The 19,545-nt window shown below is 45.0% G+C and overlaps 1 protein-coding gene across 1 annotated transcript; it reads left to right on the forward strand.

Annotated features, from left to right (window-relative positions):
* Positions 1–223: 223 nt before the first annotated feature.
* THAP1 (THAP domain containing 1) lies at positions 224–7,527 on the forward strand. The gene is made up of 3 exons (XM_081177033.1): positions 224–911; positions 4,733–4,928; positions 6,981–7,527. Exons 1-3 carry the CDS (start codon positions 841–843, stop codon positions 7,380–7,382), a joined length of 669 nt encoding a protein of 222 aa, XP_081033159.1. The 5' UTR covers positions 224–840; the 3' UTR covers positions 7,383–7,527.
* The last annotated feature ends 12,018 nt before the right edge of the window (positions 7,528–19,545 follow it).

The following is a 19,545-nucleotide window of genomic DNA, read 5'->3' on the forward strand; positions in this document are numbered from 1 at the left end:
CATCCCCATCAACAGATAATGAACATTCCATACAATTCCATACTTTTTACCTAATGGCCTAGATTTTAAAAAATGAAAGTCCACAAAGCCATATTCAAAAAAGGGCACATCACCCTCTGGGGCCATTCCATCGAGGCTGGTGGTACTTATGTGCAGAAATTGTATGAGACCAAAGCTGTGCTATTAATTAAGCAATATAAACTGTGCAGTTTACAATCAAGCGATATATATGTCTTGTTGAGTTAAAAAAAATCCTTAGTACTTGGTTACTTAGGAGTAAGCACAGTTCAGTTCAATGGGGTTACTCTTAAGTAAGTAGGAGCAAGCGCGCAGCCCTAAAAGGAAAAACAAATCATGCAGAAATTATTCCATCTGTCTCTCGCTTCAGTTTCAGAACGATTTAAAATAGGCATCTGCGAGAGGCCACCCTGTGCGCAAGCTCAGCTTTCAAACCAGCCCTTTTGAAGAGGGCAACAAGCCACTGTTCGGACGCACGTACAGTTACGAGCGCGGGAGCCAAGGTAGGCACGTCAAAATCTGAACGGCCGCTCCTATTGGACGCGCCGAGCAGAGACGTGCCGCACCCAAACCACCGCGGGGCGTGACCAATAGCAAAGCACGGTGGCGGCGCTCTCGCGAGAGTTGCTCTGAAGCTGGCAGCGCCATGTTGAAGTAGGGAGAGGCCACATCCAGCTTATGTCGTTCTTCGGGTTTTTTAAATTTTAAAAAAGGGACGCGGAGGCCTCGGGGAGGTATTTGGATCTTCGCGGCCTTTTAAGTGTGCTTTCGAGCTCCCGAAATTTTTTTTTACGGCGGTCGAAGGAGGGCGGCAGCGAGAGGATGGTGCAGTCTTGCTCTGCCTACCGTTGCCGGAATCGATACGACAAAGAGAAGCCCATCTCCTTCCACAAGTGAGTAGGAGCGGTGGCACGAAAGCTTGAAAGGAGGGCGCGAGGAGACAGAGGGAGAAAGAGAGCGGGAGCGCGCGCGCGCGCCCACCCGGCCGCCAGAGCGGGCGGGAAAGGGAGATGCCGTTTGCTTCACGAGGCGGAGCCACAGCGCGTGCGCGCTCCGAAGGGGGGGAGGGGAGAACTGTTAAAATGTACGCTGCTTCGGCCTTTACTGAAGAGACGCGGAGACAAAGAAGGCGGGGCTAATCGCGCTCCGGTTGTTAATTAAAAACAAAACAAAAAAAATAACCCCGTGATGGGGGGCGGGGCCGGGATTCGAAGATGTGCTTTGTGGGCTGCGCGGTTGGGATGCGCGTGAGGCAAATTAACCGTCACTGACAGGCTACCTCAAGTGCCATCTCCCTCGAGGCTAATTTCTGGTGTTTTCCTTCCCTTTTTCTTTTGGTAAAAGCACAGAAAAAGCGCCGTTTTTACCCGTTTGCAGCAGCATTAAAAAGAGTTTTCGTGGCTTCACAGGTGTATTTGTTGCTGGAGCTGTTGTGACCCCCTCACGAGTTATAATCTTCTGACGTTTACAACAATAAACACTGTCTTTAAAGAGTCTCAGTGTTTTGTTTTTTTTAGTCCAGGGGACGTGCTCTCTTCTTTCCGTTCTGCACCACCCCATCTATCTCGTAACTACTTGCTGCACTATCACCCTCTGCTTCTTCCATAAATATTCCATAAATATCTTTGCATTCCTGCAGGTCACCTCTATCTCTTACCCTCCTACTTTTCTGTTTTTCTCCTCCCCCTTCCCCCAAATCTATGTATCTCTATCTGTCAACTGACCTCTTTTTTTTCTTGCCCAACAAGAGGTTTGCTTGTTTTTTAATGCACTAAACTGAGTTTCGCAGTAATAAATAACACCATTTCGATGAGTTTGGGTAGACCGCTGTTTCCCAAACATGGGTCTCCAGCTGTTTATGGAGCTACAACTTCCATCATCCCTGACCGCTGGTCCTGCTAGCTAGGGATGATGGGAATTGTAGTCCAAAAACAGCTGGGGACCTAAGTTTGGGAAATGCTGGGGTAGACCCGAGATCAGGGATGGGGAATTGGTGGTCCTCCAGATGCTGTGGAACTTGTGTTGGCCCCAGGCAATGTGGTCAATGGTTAGTGTTTATAGCGATTGTCCTGCAACATCTGGAAGGGCAGAGGTTCCCCACGCCTAGATCTTTCCACAAAGAGCACAAAACAGTCATTTGGCATTTCACATCCGAAGACCAAAATCAGAAAAAGGTCCACAGCTGTTTCACAGTTGTTCACATCTGCTGACTAGCAAATCATTGCAGGCATTATTTGCTGCAGGGTGAAGTAATACAAGTGGTCCTTGAGGAAATCCAGAAGTCCTATTCCTAACTCCCCTAGTTTTAGCCAAATCATCATTGCCTTGTAGCAGCGGCCTGAAACTGCTAAGGGGGCTCTTGCTATAGATAAAGGGTAATTCAAGTGCTTCCCTTCCTTGGCACGATCAAGAAGTTGCACTCTTAACAGGATTTCCAGTTGAAATCCAGTTTGTAGAACCAAAAATGAATTTCCCCCCGTTTTTGCAGTGATTTGATAGAACTCTGCCTCATTAAACAAACGAGCAAACATTTAAAGCTAAGCGAGGATGTTTTAGTTTTGCCTGGCAGGCTTTCTGAGCTCTGAAATTCCTTGAGACAAGCAGAAATTCAGGGATGAGAAAGTTTTTGGCTGTTGAAACTACACGTGTTGCTTTGCTTTTTTAAAAGGCGCACAAATTCATTTACAGGCTCCTTTTTGCTGCACTGCTTTGAAAGTTATCACAACTTAAGCTGCATTTGATTTAATGGGGATTTATTAAGCAACTAACTTACTCTGGATCCAATCCTATGTTTTCTAAAAAATTAGAAAGTGAGTTGAATATGGCTAAAGGGACAAGGGCTGTCTTTAAAGACTGTATGCCTGGTAGAAATTCAGCTGTTATAATGTTCCCAACATAGATATATATGAGTTGCAGCATATGGAATATCTGTCTATTATGTAGCCTTTTAAAGGCACAGAAGGTTTTTTCTAACTCATGTCCACCACCACTATTGAAGCATAATCTGTAGTAATTCCTCTTGTATCAAGTGAACAACTCATGCTTTGATTTACGAGTATTTTATCTGTAGAGGCGTTAGCTGTATTTCTCATTCTAAACATCTGTTATAACCATCTTCCTTCAAACCATTTACTAAAACTAGTATTAAGCGTATCCAGGCTATCTTATGATTGCAGAACCAGGGAAATCTTCACAGCATTCCATGGCTTTGTAGATCTCAGCGCCCAACGTTCAAGATCTGAGTTTGACAACATTTACTGTTAGGATATGGACAGCCCACAGCCTGTTCTGAGGCAAATTTTACAGGCTTGAAGAAACAGCACCAGTTTCCCTCACACTGGTCATATTGCCCTGCCCCTGAGCCAAGTTGAAACATAATCCTGTAAACTTTCAGTGGTGCTCTGTGTTCCCAATAAAGCACATTTGCTTTAGTTTTAACAGGTCAAACATGCACTTTAGTTTGACAGTCCTCGTCTCATTTTTTGGCCAAAAACACAGTTCTGTTTCAGCTGTTCCTTCTTACTGTCCAGTGAAAACCTATATTTTCAAAGGAGAAGTAAAAAAGAAAGTAAAATCTTTCAAGTCTGTCAGGTGGTTAGAATTACATGGACTGAAAAGAAGTAGATCTCCTGAGTTTTGTTTTAATTCTTTGTACTCCTTATTTATAAACCAAATAAGTAAAACACATATGCTGAATATGTTCTCTTATTGTCATCTTTTCTGCACTCACTGATAACCCATCTACCTTTTACTTTTTAAAAACGCCAGAGTTTTATTCTGTGAGGATAATTAATTTTGTGAAAAGTCTGTTAATGTTTTGTTTGCCACCTTAGGCTCCTTTGGGAGGAAGGGCGGAATAAAAGTCTAATTACCGGTAATAATAATACAGCAATCAGAGAGCAACATTCAAGGGCACTACTATAAAATGAAATCTCCAGCCCTGCCTACTTTATTTGAATTTTACATTCATTCCTATGTACTGCCACCATTTTTCTACAATTCTGATTGGAACCAGAAGCAAGTCCTGTGTGGAACTCTTGTTATTTATATATTTTAATATCACTTTGAAAACAGCTTCTGGGACAGTTTATTACTGTTGCCTGGTAGACAAAGTGGGGAAATATCCTTGCTAGTTTATATAGGATGGACCGACGGAATGTGTGCAAATAATAACCTACAGTATTAATTGCCTAGCCTTGTTTCAATGTTGCTCTAAGATTGCAGCCCTAAATGCCTTACTTTATGGAAGTCCCATTGCTTTATCAGTTTATTTTAGTTAAATTGCAGTCCCACCATGGTCAAAGACCAGCTTAGGAGCCTTAGGAAGTGGTCGGGATGAATCCTGCACTGCTAGAGTCTCCAGTTACATCTGTGGAGAGCTCATCCTTTGGTAGTGGGGAATGGGATGTGTTGAGGGTTGCTGTGGATCTACAGGAGTCAAAAACTTCTTTGGACTCCTGACACAGTATTAGAGTTGGAGAACAAAAAGCATTTAATTTAAATTAAAAAGCCAGAAGGAGAACAGAATTGGGAGAAAAATCAGATTTGAAATAATGAGCTTTTAAAATAAGTACTTCTGACTTTTGAATATTAGGTACTAGTTGGTGAGTTCCCCAATATTTCTCTACACACAGGACTGCAGTTCCCCAGCATTCTTTGAATAATCTCTCTGCTCCATCCACCAAATTCTGCTCAAATTATGTTTTGTTTCTAGGTTTCCCCTCACAAGGCCTGATCTCTGTAAGAAATGGGAAGCTGCGGTTAGAAGGAAAAATTTCAAACCAACAAAGTATAGCAGCATTTGTTCTGAACATTTTACTCCAGATTGCTTCAAAAGAGAATGCAACAACAAACTACTAAAAGACAACGCTGTGCCAACAATATTTTGCCATACAGAACCAAATGTGAAGGTTTGTGGATCTTTTATAAAACGTCTATTATTCACAGATACATTTGTTTATACATAAGCAGTGGTTCTTTTTCTAAGCAACAGATATTGTGTGGAGAGGAGAGCAGTTATTAGCATTGGCACCAAATAGGAGAAGGCTGAATTGCTCAGTTCCTGCTTCTTGATATAGTAACTGGAATTGGCTCTCAGCTCCTCTACTACTCGCTCCCATTAATTGAACACTTTTTTTTTTAGTTGTGGGGGGGCCTTCAGTGTAAAAATGTGAAAGTGGCTTTTTCATTAGGCTGCAACTTTTAAAGTGTTGTTAGCACTTTTAAACACTTGGTCCTACAAAGGTCCCACACCCAATAAACTTGATGGCTTCCATAAGAGCTCGGAGAGAGTGAATGAGCTGTGAGCAGTGCTTCTCCTTTAAGGTGGTATACTATTTGCTTTCCTCACCATTGCAAGGGCACTAAACATTTGACAGTATGTGTGGCTACAAAGTACCCCGTTTTGCCTTATGATTCCTGGAGAGGATTGCTGCTCCAAACTACTCACTGTAAGGCCTGTAGCCTTGCCTGCCCAAGGTTCCAAGTTCAGCCAGGAAATGTCCCTGGTCTGAAACGTTGGAGACCTGCAGCCAGACAATGTACAGTAGACAGTACATAGACCAATGGCCAAAAGCAGTTTTTGTATTGCATTTGTAAGCCTCAAACCTTCTTCCCACCTTCTCAGTAGGGGGAGTGGGGAGATGAACTGCTGGGGGTGGGAGGGGCAAGATGGTTTTCCGACTTCAAACTCAATTCCTAGTTGTAGGGCAGGGCGATGTATCGATACAGCGTCTGAAATCAGTTTGAAGTCCACATTGCGGTAACAGCTTAATAGTATTCAGCATGGCGATATACTGCAAATCACGATGTGTGCATGTGTGTTATGTGAAAAATAATGATAACTTCTCTCATGATTCCTGCTGCCCCTGTTGCTCTGTACCAGGGGTCAGCAAATCTTTTCAGCAGGGGGCCAGTCCACTGTCCCTCAGATCTTGTGGGGGGCCGGACTATATTTTGAAAAAAGAACGAACGAATTCCTATGCCCCACAAATAACCCAGAGATGCATTTTAAATAAAAGCACACATTCTACTCATGTAAAAACACACTGATTCCCGGACCGTCTGTGTGCTGGATTTAGAAGGCGATTGGGCCAGATCCGGCCCCCGGGCCTTAGTTTGCCTACCCATGCTCTGTACTATAAAATAACAGTTGTAACAATATGCTAAAGGCAAGTAAAATTTTATCAGTTTTAGACTCCTAAGTAGTGGCAGATGCCAGGATATTACCACATTCGCCTCTACATACTTCCATCCTTATTTCAGACATCATATGTCAGTATATTGCTATGTTTAGCTGGTGAAATATCACGATGTTGAAAATCAGACGTCGCTCAGCCTTACTTAGAAATTTAAAAGGAGGCATTCCTACGCCCACAAGAATATCCTCTATTCATGGATAGATTATTGCTTTTACATGGAAGCTGCTGCATAGCAGCATTCTCATCATCAGCACCATTTTTTGGTGCCCCTGGGAATCTTCTAATGGGGTTTATCACTCTTTCCCATACACCCTGAGAAGTGCCTGGGTTTCTACATGGTGCAGTAGGACAGGGGAGCTGGAGTGTAAGTGTTCAAGTCATTGTGGTGTGGATTAATCTATCCTCAGTGGTTACATTTCAGATGTGGCTTGGTAGTGAGAAGGGAATGGTATCTTATGGAAGTATAAGGCTTTTGTATCACTACAAAGAGGGAAAATGGACGACTGAGATGCTCAGAGATATGCCCAACTGTCTTTAAATAGTGTAAAAATGTATAATACCAAAACACGAATGGATAAAGTTATCAATCTACTGTTAAAACTGGCTATTTAAATAGATACTTAACACTGTAAATTGTGAGATTACAGTTTTCTTCAAACAAGCTCTATTGATTAGCAAATTGTAGTTGCTGCCTAAAAAAAAATTACAGATGCCTGTAACAAAACAAACTTAAATGGTATGTTCTTGTCTTGTTGTTTTTAGTCTGAAGGCACTCAAGAACCACTTGAAGTACCATCTCCCCCTTCTCCTTCACCTCCTCCTCCACCACCACCTCAAACTGATCCAAGACTAGTAGACCCCAGCATTGGATTATTAATGCCCCCGCTTCACACTCCCAATAATATTGCTGTTTTTTGTGATCACAACTATACTGTAGAGGATACAGTACACCAGAGAAAAAGAATTCAGCAGCTGGAAGAGCAGGTGGATAAGCTGAGGAAGAAGCTTAAGACTGCACAGCAGCGATGTAGACGTCAGGAGAAACAGATTGAAAAACTGAGAGAGCTTGTTCAGTTTCAGAAGGAAAAAGACGTCATCCCTGGCAAAGGTGGCTATGTGATTCTGCCTAATGACTATTTTGAAATTGTGGAAGTACCTGCCTAGAAGGTTTATGTCTATATTTATGGGGCACTGCCAAATTGAGCCTCATCAGACTAACTCAGAAGTTCATTTTAAAATGCAATGCTTTCTAGTTCTGTGTAGAAGATACTTCAGCCCTTGAGCATATTAAAAAATTGCTATATAAGAATTCTTCATCACTGACTTTCTGGCATTTTTATTTATCAGTTGCTCAATAATGATAGTTGCAGTAATTGCAGGAGATGATAATTTCATGTGAAGGTTCAGTTTCCGGCCCCTGCACGCATTGGCAGAGCATGCATACGTGTGTTACACCTTGCCCCCATTACACCTCTGTTCTGCCCTCTTCTGGGTCCATAACATTCTTTACTTATAGCATAGTCCTATGCATTTCTGTTCATAAGTAAGTCTCACTGTGTTCAGTGGGGCATACTCCCAGGTAAGTGTGCATAGGATTGCCGCCTTACAGAACACTCCTAAGTACAGTGGTACCTCGGGTTAAGAACTTAATTCGTTCCGGAGGTCCTGAAACTGTTCTTAACCTGAAACTGTTCTTAACCTGAAGCACCACTTTAGCTAATGGGGCCTCCTGCTGTTGCTGCGCCGCCGGAGCCCGATTTCTGTTCTCATCCTGAAGCAAAGTTCTTAACCCAAGGTACTATTTCTGGGTTAGCGGAGGCTGTAACCTGAAGCATATGTAACCTGAAGCATATGTAACCCGAGATACCACGGTATGGTTACTCAGACATAGATCTGTTGAATTGACTGGGGCTTGCTGTTGTTGGGTGTTGTGTAGCCAACACAGAAATTTAGTCAAGCAGTTAAGCTCACCACAAGAAACCACTGCGTAGTAGAGATAGCTTTTACTTGGCAAACTCACACTATATACACACACTAGTAACAAACAATAAGTCTTTACTCTCTGAGCCCAGAGAGGGTTCATTGCTTTCACAGTCCTTGCTGTGGCCAAAGTCCACAAGGCATGTACTAAGTCCAGTTGCTTTCAAAGTCCTGCAACTGTTAGAATTCTCTTGAGTCCAGAAGTCTTGTAAGTTGTCCAACTTCTCTCCCACAAGCTCTTCTCAAAGTCTATCACGTTTCCACAGTTACATAGATTTCTCCAGTGGCCTTCACAAGTCTCCACTAATCCCCAACAGCGTGTGCCGTAATCTGACCCCTTTACATACCCAGCACTACATGCTAAACTTACCTGGTAACACAGATAAAACAGTCACAATATGCCTGCAGATGCACAATTCTGCTGACTCAAGTAAATTAAACCTGTTTTCACTTTCCTTAGCACTTACTTCCAGGGAAATGGGGTTAGGATTGAGCTGCAGTCCTGGCACAGTCAAGACACTTGTGATTGGTGTTTAAAGGTATGATGGAACAAAGAAGAAAAGGCAGTGTCGGGTATGTAGGGGGCAAGCCATGAAGGTCAAAACCAGCTCCAGTGCCAGTAACACCTGTATTCAAATCCCTTATTTTAAGAGTGCTGCTTTAATGCGCTTTCTACAGCTTTCCCACATCAACAGATGCACTGCTGCATCTGCAGCCATTTAAGTTGACCGTGTTAAGGGTAGCTCTGTGTAATGCCTAACAATCCAGCCTCGAGATTATGGAAGCATAAATGACCCATTATACCCTCAGCAGATATACAGGCTCACAGTATTTTCACTAGAGCATATCTGGAAGGCCTACCTAGCTACTGCTCCAATCTTGGACTGCAGGTGCAAATCTGGGAGGCTGAAAGCTATGTGCAGTGGGTGTCCCTATCAAGTCATGAGACCTGCCTGCCATCACCCTCCTAAACCAGTTTAGGTTCATCTTCAGCCAGCTCAACTTCATTTGATACTCAGAGTGGAGTAGATACTTGCTAAGTTACCAGCACTGCAGGAACTGGGTTAGTTGGAAAAGGGGTGTATCCGGCTGACATCAGGACACTGAGTGACACCAAGCTGGCACAAAATCTTTCCTAGCAGATTCATAAGCAGATTGAAAAAGGGAGGTAAGAGCGGACACCTGAGACTCTGCAGGACATTATTGGATGTAAGGAAGAAGCAGGTTGAAAGTTACCATTCTTCAGAAGCAAAAAGAAAAAATAAATTATTCCCTCGCCCTTCTAGACAGCTTGCAAAGGAAGCGAGAAAGAGACGTCTGTAGCAATAGTGTAGCTCCTTTGTCCCAAAAGATTGCAGTTGTGGGGAAAGGAAGATCAAATTTCAGCCAAATGACTGAAGAGGATTCTTGCGATCTGGATTCTTCAAGCGAAGAAGATGATACCTTTTCCCATGATGACAGATCTGAACAATATGTTCCCCACAGGAAAGCAAACGTTTCTACAGGGGATAGTATAGATTGTCTGGGTGATAGATATGCACCATGGCCTCTTCCGCAGTATGTTTGTCATTGTAAAGATGACCGGAGGGCCAGGTCTCCTCGAAGTATGAACCGCCACCCCCAGCGGCCCTGTTTCGTTCATAAACCGAGGGAAATATGCTGTGCTAGGACTGCCAGCGATGTGAATATGGATGAGGTCCTATCCTTGCTGCCAGGGCGCCAGCGGAAGACACGCCAGCAGCTTCAACGGGAAAAGGAGGCCGCCGTCACTATCCAATCTGCCTGGAGGGGTTGCCAAGTCAGAAGGGATATTGGCAAAATGAATAAGGCCGCCACCCAAATTCAGGCAGCTTTCCGAGGGTACATGACCCGGAAGGAATTGCCTCTGGGACTCTGCGGTTACGGCAAGACCAATCAACGAAAGTTGCAGAAGAAAACGAGAGCTGAAGGCGAGAGCAAATCTTTCCCCGCACTCCTAGATTGCCTTCAGCAGTTTGGTTTGGTGTCTGGAACAAAGCCTTCCGGCCAGAGCATTTCTCTCCCAAATGACAAGCCAAGGAACTATTCAAGAAACTTCATAGAAGACTATCCTCTTTTGAATCCAAACGTCACCTTCTTTGAAATTGAGTCCACCCTCAGACCCAACAGGGAAGTGTTCACATACACCTCTTTCAATGTCTTTGCCACAGGAATTCAGGACCAGAGATACGAGGATGCTGCCGCCACAATCCAAGCAGCTTGGAGAGGGTACCAAATCCGACAGAAAGGAAGGCCTATGACAGGAGAAGAAAAGAGACCCAGAAACCCTATCTGCTCTAACTTTGCCATGAAGAAAACTCCTTGCAAACACTCATTGCCGAGGCCGGCTCTCAAGGGACCCAAAATCCGTCAGATCTTTGTTGCAAAGGCAGACCTCCATGACAGATGTAAAGGCACCCTCTCGCTAAGAGATGCACCACAGATTCGAAATATTAATATATATGCAGTGATAAAGGCCATGCCAGATCCTTCCCGGAAGCCAAACGTATCCATACGGGTGCTGAGCCCAAACGCTGTGGTCCAGGGATATGAGAGAGATATGAGCAGCGGCGTGCAGGCTCTCTACACTGTCCAAAATAATAGCGCTTCAATGCCTTCTCAGATCCTCATTCATGTGAACACGCAGAAAAGAAAGGATGTTCTATTAAAAACTGAAAAGAAAAGGCAAAAGCCCTGAGAGGCCCCTCCAAGGCGAAAGTGCTTAGTAAAGGCTTCTCTGAGTAACTGCACATAGTTTCAGTTTTGATTGTAGATGTCGCGTGTGGACATGCATTGTCTGTTTATACCAGAGGTCAGCAAACTTTTTCAGCAGGGGGCCGGTCCACTGTCCCTCAGACCTTGTGGGGGGCCGGACTATATTTTGAAAAAAATATATGAATGAATTCCTATGCCCCACAAATAACCCAGAGATGCATTTTAAATAAAAGCACACATTCTACTCATGTAAAAACACACTGATTCCTGGATCGTCCGTGGGCTGGATTGAGAAGGTGATTGGCCAGATCCGGCCCCCAGGCCTTAGGTTGCCTACCCATGGTCTATACAGGCAGAGGGCCTTCTCAATAGTGGCTCTCAACCTGTGGAACGCCCTCCCATCAGATGTCAAGGAAATAAACAATTATCTGACTTTTAGAAGACATCTGAAGGCAGCCCTATTTAGGGAAATTTTTTAATGTTTGACATTTTATTGTGCTTTTAATAGTCTGTTGGGAGCTGCCCAGAGTGGCTGGGGAAACCCAGCCAGATGGGTGAGGTATAAATAATAAATTATTATTATAAATTATTATTATTATTATACATAGAATGCATGGGCTTTGGGGGCTTGCATAACTTCATTGCAGAAAAAGGTGGTACCCAATGTTCAGCCTTTTTTAAAAAAAGAAAATTAGATTTAAAAAGACAGGAAAACTGCAAACGAGACCATTTTCATCACTAAGGTCCTTTCCATAATTTACATGGTGATAATCCTGAATTTGCCATCACACGTGCACTAGATAGGGAACGGCAGCCAATCCTGCCTTTGGTAAGTGTCTCCAATACAAGCAAAATACACATATTAGGATAAAATGTGTATTAAATTGCATATATTTGTGGAAAATAGCATACAAAAGGCACGTTCCAAGGGAAAATTGGTTTGCAAAAAAATGTGCCTGTTAGGTAAAATTGCTTGCAAACATGTGTACTTTAGAGACCCTCGCATTACAATACTTCTGAATTTTCAGAAGGACTTAAAAAAATAAAAAGGAAGCTGATGTGGAAATGTGGAGAAAATTCAGTCTTGCCTGTTGGATCAGCTTCTTTACATGGAATGGTGAAGGTGCACTGCCTAGTCTTTTGGCTCAGGCAGCCAAACACATTGGACCAACCCTGACAACATGCCAAATAAGACTTTCTGGTAAGATAGGAACCATTAGGAATCAGGGCTGCGTTTGTTCTGTGTTCTTGAGATCAACAAAAGATGCTGCTGCACTTTTTTCTAAGTTCCACTAGATGTCCCCATCTTCTTTTCTAGCTGTGACTATGCTAAAGCTTTGCTGTTGTTGCAGAATTCTCTTACCACCCTCCTCCTACCAAAAAGGAAACTTTGTGCCGTAATAAATTTGTTAAGTTTTAAAGTAAAAGTGGACTTTGGCTTGAGCAGAAGAGGGTACACTATAGTGTAGTGTACAACTGGAAGAAAAAATGAATGGGAGAACACAGAGAAACATTTTTTGTCAACTCATTTCATTTCACTTTTAATTTGTATTCTGCCTTTTCTATTTTACAAAGGCAGTTTACAAGCAGAAAAAACAAAATAGTCAGCAAAAATCATACACGTAATAGCAATCTGATCCAATACAAAAAAGTCACAATAACTTTAAAATAAACAACTTACTGTATATCAAATAAAGCAATATTCAAAAAGCTATGAATCAATATTTAATAATTCATTAGCATTATTCAACAATTCATTAACAGTGTTTCCCAACCACTGTTCCGCGGCACACTAGTGTGCCGCGAGATGTTGCCTGGTGTGCCGCGAGATGTTGCCTGGAGGGAGTCGGGCGAGTCGGGCGGCGAGAGGCGGGGCGGCGGTGGCGAGGAGAGGCCGCCCAGCGCGGGGCTCTCGCCATCTGCCTGCCTGGCTGCCTGCGAGCTCAGCGGGCAGCGCCTCCGTCCGCAGCGCCCGCCTCGCGGCTCTCATTCCCTGCCCCTGCCAAAGCTCACCCAGCCAAGCCGCGCTCTCCTTCCTGCCTCGCTTTGCTGCCTCCTCCCCCCCCACCCCCAAAGCTTGGAGGTTCCCCGGCAAGGGGGAGGGAAAAAAATTGAAACTTACACTTTCATGCGTCCCTCCCGGCGTGACGCTGCGCGCTGATGTCATGGGGCTGTAATGGTGGTGTGCCTCGAGATTTTTTTCATCAAACAAGTGTGCCTTTGCCCAAAAAAGGTTGGGAAACACTGCATTAGAATATAATAGTAAACAAATAAGATGGGAAAAGAGATGCAAGCATGTGAACAAATAATAGGCAAATAAGGAGCCAACAAAGGCATGGTTTGGGGGTTGATTGATGACAAGAGGTATTGCGACATGACTCCTGCACTTGTGTTATGAGAAAAAACTGCTCCTTTTCCCATATGGGGTACCCAAGAGCCCATATAGAGTCCTTTTGTAGGTTCTCTATTGGTAGCAGAAAATAACAGAGACCAACCAGAGAATATTGAGAAGCAAAGCAGCTAGTAAGCCTGATCTTTATTAAAGCTCTTGCAACAGGGTGCCCCCCCCCACATGGGGGGGGAGGGACCCAGGACAAAGGTGTGCAAGCCCTTATATAGACATTTTAAATTGCCCACCCTGGAGTCCAAGACCACCCCCCAGAAACATCATACATACATTACAGAAGGGGCGGACTACAACAGAAATCTGAGTGCCTTGTTTTTCTCCTGTCTGCTAGGTTGCTTGACTGGATTACCTGGGCATCCTGGCCACTCTTTTGTTACTCAATTCCTGAATCCAGGTCACAGGTTGGGACGTGGGTGGTGCTGTGGGTTAAACCACAGAGCCTAGGAGTTGCCGATTAGAAGGTCGGTGGTTTGAATCCCGGCAATGGGGTGAGCTCCGGTTGCTCAGTCCCTGCTCCTGCCAACCTAGCAGTTCGAAAGCACGTCAAAGTGCAAGTAGATCAATAGGTACCGCTCTGGCGGGAAGGTAAACGGCGTTTCTGTGCGCTGCTCTGGTTCACCAGAAGCGGCTTAGTCATGCTGGCCACATGACCCGGAAGCTGTACGCCGGCTCCCTCGGCCAATAAAGTGAGATGAGCACCGCAACCTCAGAGTGGGCAACGACTGGACCTAATGGTCAGGGGTCCCTTTACCTTTACCTTTAGGTCACAGGTCACAGGCTCACACCCTATTCATATCTTAAATGTGCCCTTAAGACAGGATTTGTGAAAGAGACAATGGGGAGATTTCCCGTTTCCTTCAACCTTGCAGAGAAATATTTGAGGTCATTTTGGGAGAAAGAAAATGGCTTCAGGACTTTTTGTGGGTTTCAGGCATGTGGTTTACATATTTGTATGTGTTTGCTTGGTACATTTATGAACATTTATTATATGTATATAAGACCTTCCAATTCTTATAACAAGGGAGAGCCAGGATCTACAGGTGCTCTCCCCCCCTCCAAAACAAGCTTTACCCATCCTACACATATGAAAAGGAAAAGAAAGCAGCATTGCCAGGTGTATAGAGAATTATCATATATAATGCAGGGCCTCTGCATGAGGTACCAGGACCTGTATATGCTGGCTGCCCTGAGGAGAGCAGGAGTTGTGAGCGTGGCTGGCAAGTCTCAGAGGAAAGGGGTGGTGAGTGCAAAGAGGAGCTTGGGGTGGCTGGGCACAGGGCAGATTTCTCTTTCTGGCATGGCTCTTGCCCAAGGCAGCGGTGGTTTGCCAGCCTCTTCAGCAGTGGTACCGACAACTGCAGCAGTGGGGAGGGGGGATAGGGCTTTCTGTTTTGTTCCTCTGTGTCAGGGGTAGCCAATGCCTCCAGATGTTTCCAGCCTACAACCCCCCCCAGCGCCATTAACATGTGACCCCGAAATTTTGGATTCCCCCCCCAAAGTGATGCCAAAATTTAGTATGGCACAAAACTATACCCATATCGGTGGGGTACTATTATTATTATTATTATTATTATTATTATTATTATTATTATTATTAAATAAACATTATACCTCATTCATCTATGCACTTTACACATGATGAGATCCTTCTGGAAAGGTTGTCCTAGGATGGAGAAGCTGCATAGGATGTTCTGTGTCTCTTCCCATCTCTATTCAGCCGAACATTAGCTTTTTTTGTTTATTTTCCTCTACCAAGCAGCTTTGCCTAAAACCAGAGGTTCCGCCATCATCTCACGTGAGCCGAGCACACATACAGACGTCTGTGTTATCTCCTGTCACGTCCAATTCCATACTCAGCAAACGGGCAGACTCTGGATGTCAGGCCCATGTAGACGGCGTGTGTGAGATCTGTTGAGAGAGCTCTGCCACCAGGAGGCCAGCTGTTAACTGCTACAAGATTATGAGCAGTCAGTGCTGTCAAGCCGAATTTGGGGTTAGGCCAACGGTTCGGAGAGTCTTGTCGAAACATTCCCCTGAGGCTGAGTCTTGCTAATCGCCACAGGGACAGAAAAGTCCAAAATCTAGCTGTGGTTCCGTTTCTGTCCTTGTCATTCCCTTTTCTGCGTAAAAAGAGAACAGAATGTTTGAGAGGATCTGATCTGCTGTTTGTAATAAGTGCAGCCCCAGCTTGCTCTCCGGTCCATCCACTAGTGGAAGGGTGGGGGAGATTGTGCCCATCTCCCGCCCATCATCTCCAGCAGTCCTGGCCAATAGGGATGGGAAGACTTTTTCCAACCTGACAAAATTGCAGGAGGTCACTTGCTTGTGATGGGAACAGTGCATATAATGTAACAAAGGTTGCACACACCCCAATCTCTGCCAAGTGGTGACCAAATTTCCAGGGGGTCCCAGGCGCTCACCCACTGTTGTGTTTCCATAGGGAAAACTGAGGCACAGCGGAGGCTATTGTCTTTAAGGAAGATAGTTATTGTACACACATTTACGCCTGGAGTCTATTAACTTGAAGTTCCCCATGCCTGAAGTTCCTCATTCCTGTTGTAGTTGAACAACATCTACATAGCCGCAGGCTCCCCATCCCTGCTCTGGTTGGTGGCAGCTTTTCATTTTGGGGTAATAACCTTCTCTTGTGATCAGCTGGGGGGCTGCTCCTTTAAATGAGCTCGTGAAAAGTGTGTGCTTTTGATAGAACAAGTCAGAGCAAATCCTCATTTGTGCCAAATTCTAAAAGGGCCACCATATAACTCTGTTGATAAAACTTTGTTTCAGTGACAGGGGAAGTAAAAAAAGAAAGAAAGAAGAGTTTGACAAGAAGATGAGTAGATATTTTTGGTCTATTGGGGTGAAAGGGGAGCAATAAGCCTTCATTTTAAAGAGATTTGCACAAGACCATCAAACATAAAGCACTGTTTCCCTGAGAACAGTACAGAAGGTCATGCCAAGAACACAATAATATTTTTATAGCTCTAGCTGGAAAGAAAGCAAAGGCAAACCCAACTATTTTTGTTATTAACATTTTTATTGAATTTCAAACAGGAGATTAACATAAATTTCTAGTTTTATCAGAAAAAAGCAGCAGTGCTATTATCTCCTCAGTGTACAGAGCCTCCCTCTGCATACTGAGGGTTGACAAACCCCCCTACTGAGTATAATTAAGGGGAAGAGGCGAGGAACATTGAACCCAAGAAGAAAAGAAAACACAACAAGAAAAGGTGTGTGTGCATGATGGAGCGGGGGCAGGGGCCTTTTTTTGCCAAATGAGCAAGATCAAGCAAAAGATTAAAGCTTAGTTAAAGAACATTTCTGTAAACGGTTGCCAAATGCGTTGAAGTTTGTATTCCCAAATAATACTCCTGTGGCACATAACGTGTTATTTAGTGGGCAAAGCTAAAAAAAGGTCATCAACTGCAACCCATTCTTCAATTGCAGGTGAGAATGGCGAGTTCCAAAAGTGCAACAGTAGAGTTTGTTTTGCAGGTAGTGAGGTTAGCAAATGAAAGTCCTTTGGAATTGTCCAAATGATGGGTGTGTCTTAGAATGAGTTGACTGAAGTAGAATTCCAGCTTCAAAGAAACTATCGCTGGCTTCGGACCAGTTATTGGGAATCTGTGACTCAACTGCTTTACCATCTTCATTGGTTCCTGGTTCATGTCTGGAGTCAGTTCAAAGTGCTGGTTATTAGATTTACAGAACAATGTTCTGCATGTTTGCCAAAGGGGTTTACCCCCAGGTAACTGGATATATGATTGCAGCTTCAACACTGCCTCTGACTCTTCTCTGAAATGTTTGGGAGACAGACCTTGTTGCATGTCCTAATACAGTGGAACCTTGGGTTAAGAATTTAATTTGTTCTGGAGGTCCATTCTTAACCTGAGATACCACTTTAGCTAATGGGGCCTCCCGCTGCCGCCGCGCCCCCACCACACCGCCACCACATGATTTCTGTTCTCATCCTGAGGTAAAGTTCTTAACTGGAGGTACTATTTCTGGGTTAGTGGAGTCTATAACCTGAAGCGTCTGTAACCTGAAGCGTCTGTAACCTGAAGCGTCTGTAACCTGAGGTACCACTGTACCTGAATTTCTATAAGAAAAATGCGCATTAAAGCTTTCGCTATTGCTGTGCCACCGGTGCCTGATATAGGAGGTGCTAGGGGCTCCAGCCCCCTCAATATTTTGAATCAGGGGCCCTAGCCCCCCCCCCACAATATTGAGGGGGCCAACATCACCCATCACCACCAGTTGTTCTCTTGGTGCCCAAGCCCCCACCAGGGAGCTAGGAAGGGGCTGGGATGAACGAGGATGAAGATCGCTCTCTGCACAACACCCCCCCCGGGCGAATTCTGTGGGGAGGAGACCAAGTGGTGGAACCCAGCGCTGCGCTCCACCTCCTTCTCTCCATGGCACATCCCACTGGAGCAGATGTGTCACGTGGCATCACATAACGTGTCACGTGATGCGCTCCCCAATGTGGTGGGCAAGTTGGCGCCTTTGTACTATGCCCAGGCTTTGGAGTGCCCTGCCCCACAAGATCCTCTGCGTTCTCTTTCTGTTGGCATTAAATGACAACAGCAGGTGGAACAATTCCTGCTCTAATAGTAGAGCAGAGTTGTGGGAGGCCCCCGCGAGGCAGCGATGATCATGGTATGAAAACGGGGATTATTACAAGCATGCCCCTCTTTTACATCTGTGAAATGCTAATTAGTTATTAACTGAATGTTACGGATTATGATTGTTGGGGCCCTGTTCACAGGCCTCTTTGGCAACAACTGCTTGTGATGATGACCCTGAAGCCAATTGCCTGCCTCCTCAGGGCCCTTGAAGCTGAGAGCAAGAGGGGAATTTCCCGTTGTGCTCTCTGAGGAAGAGAAGGAGGATGTGACCACACTCTGAACCTGGGAGTGGTGGCTTAGAATTTTCATCTCCGCGGTCAGAATCAATGCACCTACCATGCAAAGTCATTTCCTCCCTTAGAAGCCCCACTGGACATAGCAGAGGGCATCCATTGGTACCACAACAAACATACATTACCGAAAACATTGCTCTAGTTATCTCCCGCTTGGACTACTGCAATGCGCTCTACGTGGGGCTACCTTTGAAGGTGACCCGGAAACTACAACTAATCCAGAATACGGCAGCTAGACTGGGGGCGGCCGCCGAGACCACATAACACCAGTCTTGAAAGACCTACATTGGCTCCCAGTACATTTCCGAGCACAATTCAAAGTGTTGGTGTTGACCTTTAAAGCCCTAAACGGCCTCGGCCCAGTATACCTGAAGGAGCGTCTCCACCCCCACCGTTCTGCCTGGACGCTGAGATCCAGCGCCGAGGGCCTTCTGGTGGTTCCCTCATTGTGAGAAGCCAAGTTACAGGGAACCAGGCAGAGGGCCTTCTCGGTAGTGGCACCCACCCTGAGGAACGCCCTCCCATCAGATGTCAAAGAGATAAACAACTACCTGACATTCAGAAGGCATCTGAAGGCAGCCCTGTCCAGGGAAGTTTTTAATGTGTGACATCTTAGTGTATTTTTGGTCTTTGTGGTAGCTGCCCAGAGTGGCTGGGGAAACCCAGCCAGATGGGCAGGGTACGTTTCCTGCTTGGCAGGGGGTTGGACTCGATGGCCCTTGTGGTCTCTTCCAACTCTATGATTCTATGATTCTACAAATAATAAATTATTATTATTATTATTATTATTATTATTATTATTATTATTATTAGAGCCCCGCTCTACGTGGGGCTACCTTTGAAGGTGACGCGGAAACTACAACTAATCCAGAATGCGGCAGCTAGACTGGTGACTGGGAGCGGCCGCCGAGACCATATAACACCGGTCTTGAAAGACCTGCATTGGCTCCCAGTACGTTTCCGAGCACAATTCAAAGTGTTGGTGCTGACCTTTAAAGCCCTAAACGGCCTCGGTCCAGTATACCTGAAGGAGCGTCTCCACCCCCATCAGTCTGCCCGGACGCTGAGGTCCAGCGCCGAGGGCCTTCTGGCGGTTCCCTCACTGCGAGAAGCAAAGCTACAGGGAACCAGGCAGAGGGCCTTCTCGGTAGTGGCACCCACCCTGTGGAACGCCCTCCCATCAGATGTCAAAGAGATAAACAACTACCTGACATTCAGAAGGCATCTGAAGGCAGCCCTGTCCAGGGAAGTTTTTAATGTGTGACATCTTAGTGTATTTTTGGTCT

This window comes from Podarcis bocagei, assembly GCF_964188305.1.
Source record: "Podarcis bocagei genome assembly, chromosome: 17".
Taxonomy (NCBI): Eukaryota; Metazoa; Chordata; class Lepidosauria; order Squamata; family Lacertidae; genus Podarcis; species Podarcis bocagei.

Coding starts and splice junctions, on each gene's coding strand:
- THAP1 (XM_081177033.1), top strand. CDS start 841: ATGGTGCAGTCTTGCTCTGCCTACCGTTGCCGGAATCGATACGACAAA. Junction 912..4,732: donor AAGCCCATCTCCTTCCACAA/GTGAGTAGGAGC, acceptor TTTTGTTTCTAG/GTTTCCCCTCACAAGGCCTG. Junction 4,929..6,980: donor ATACAGAACCAAATGTGAAG/GTTTGTGGATCT, acceptor TGTTGTTTTTAG/TCTGAAGGCACTCAAGAACC.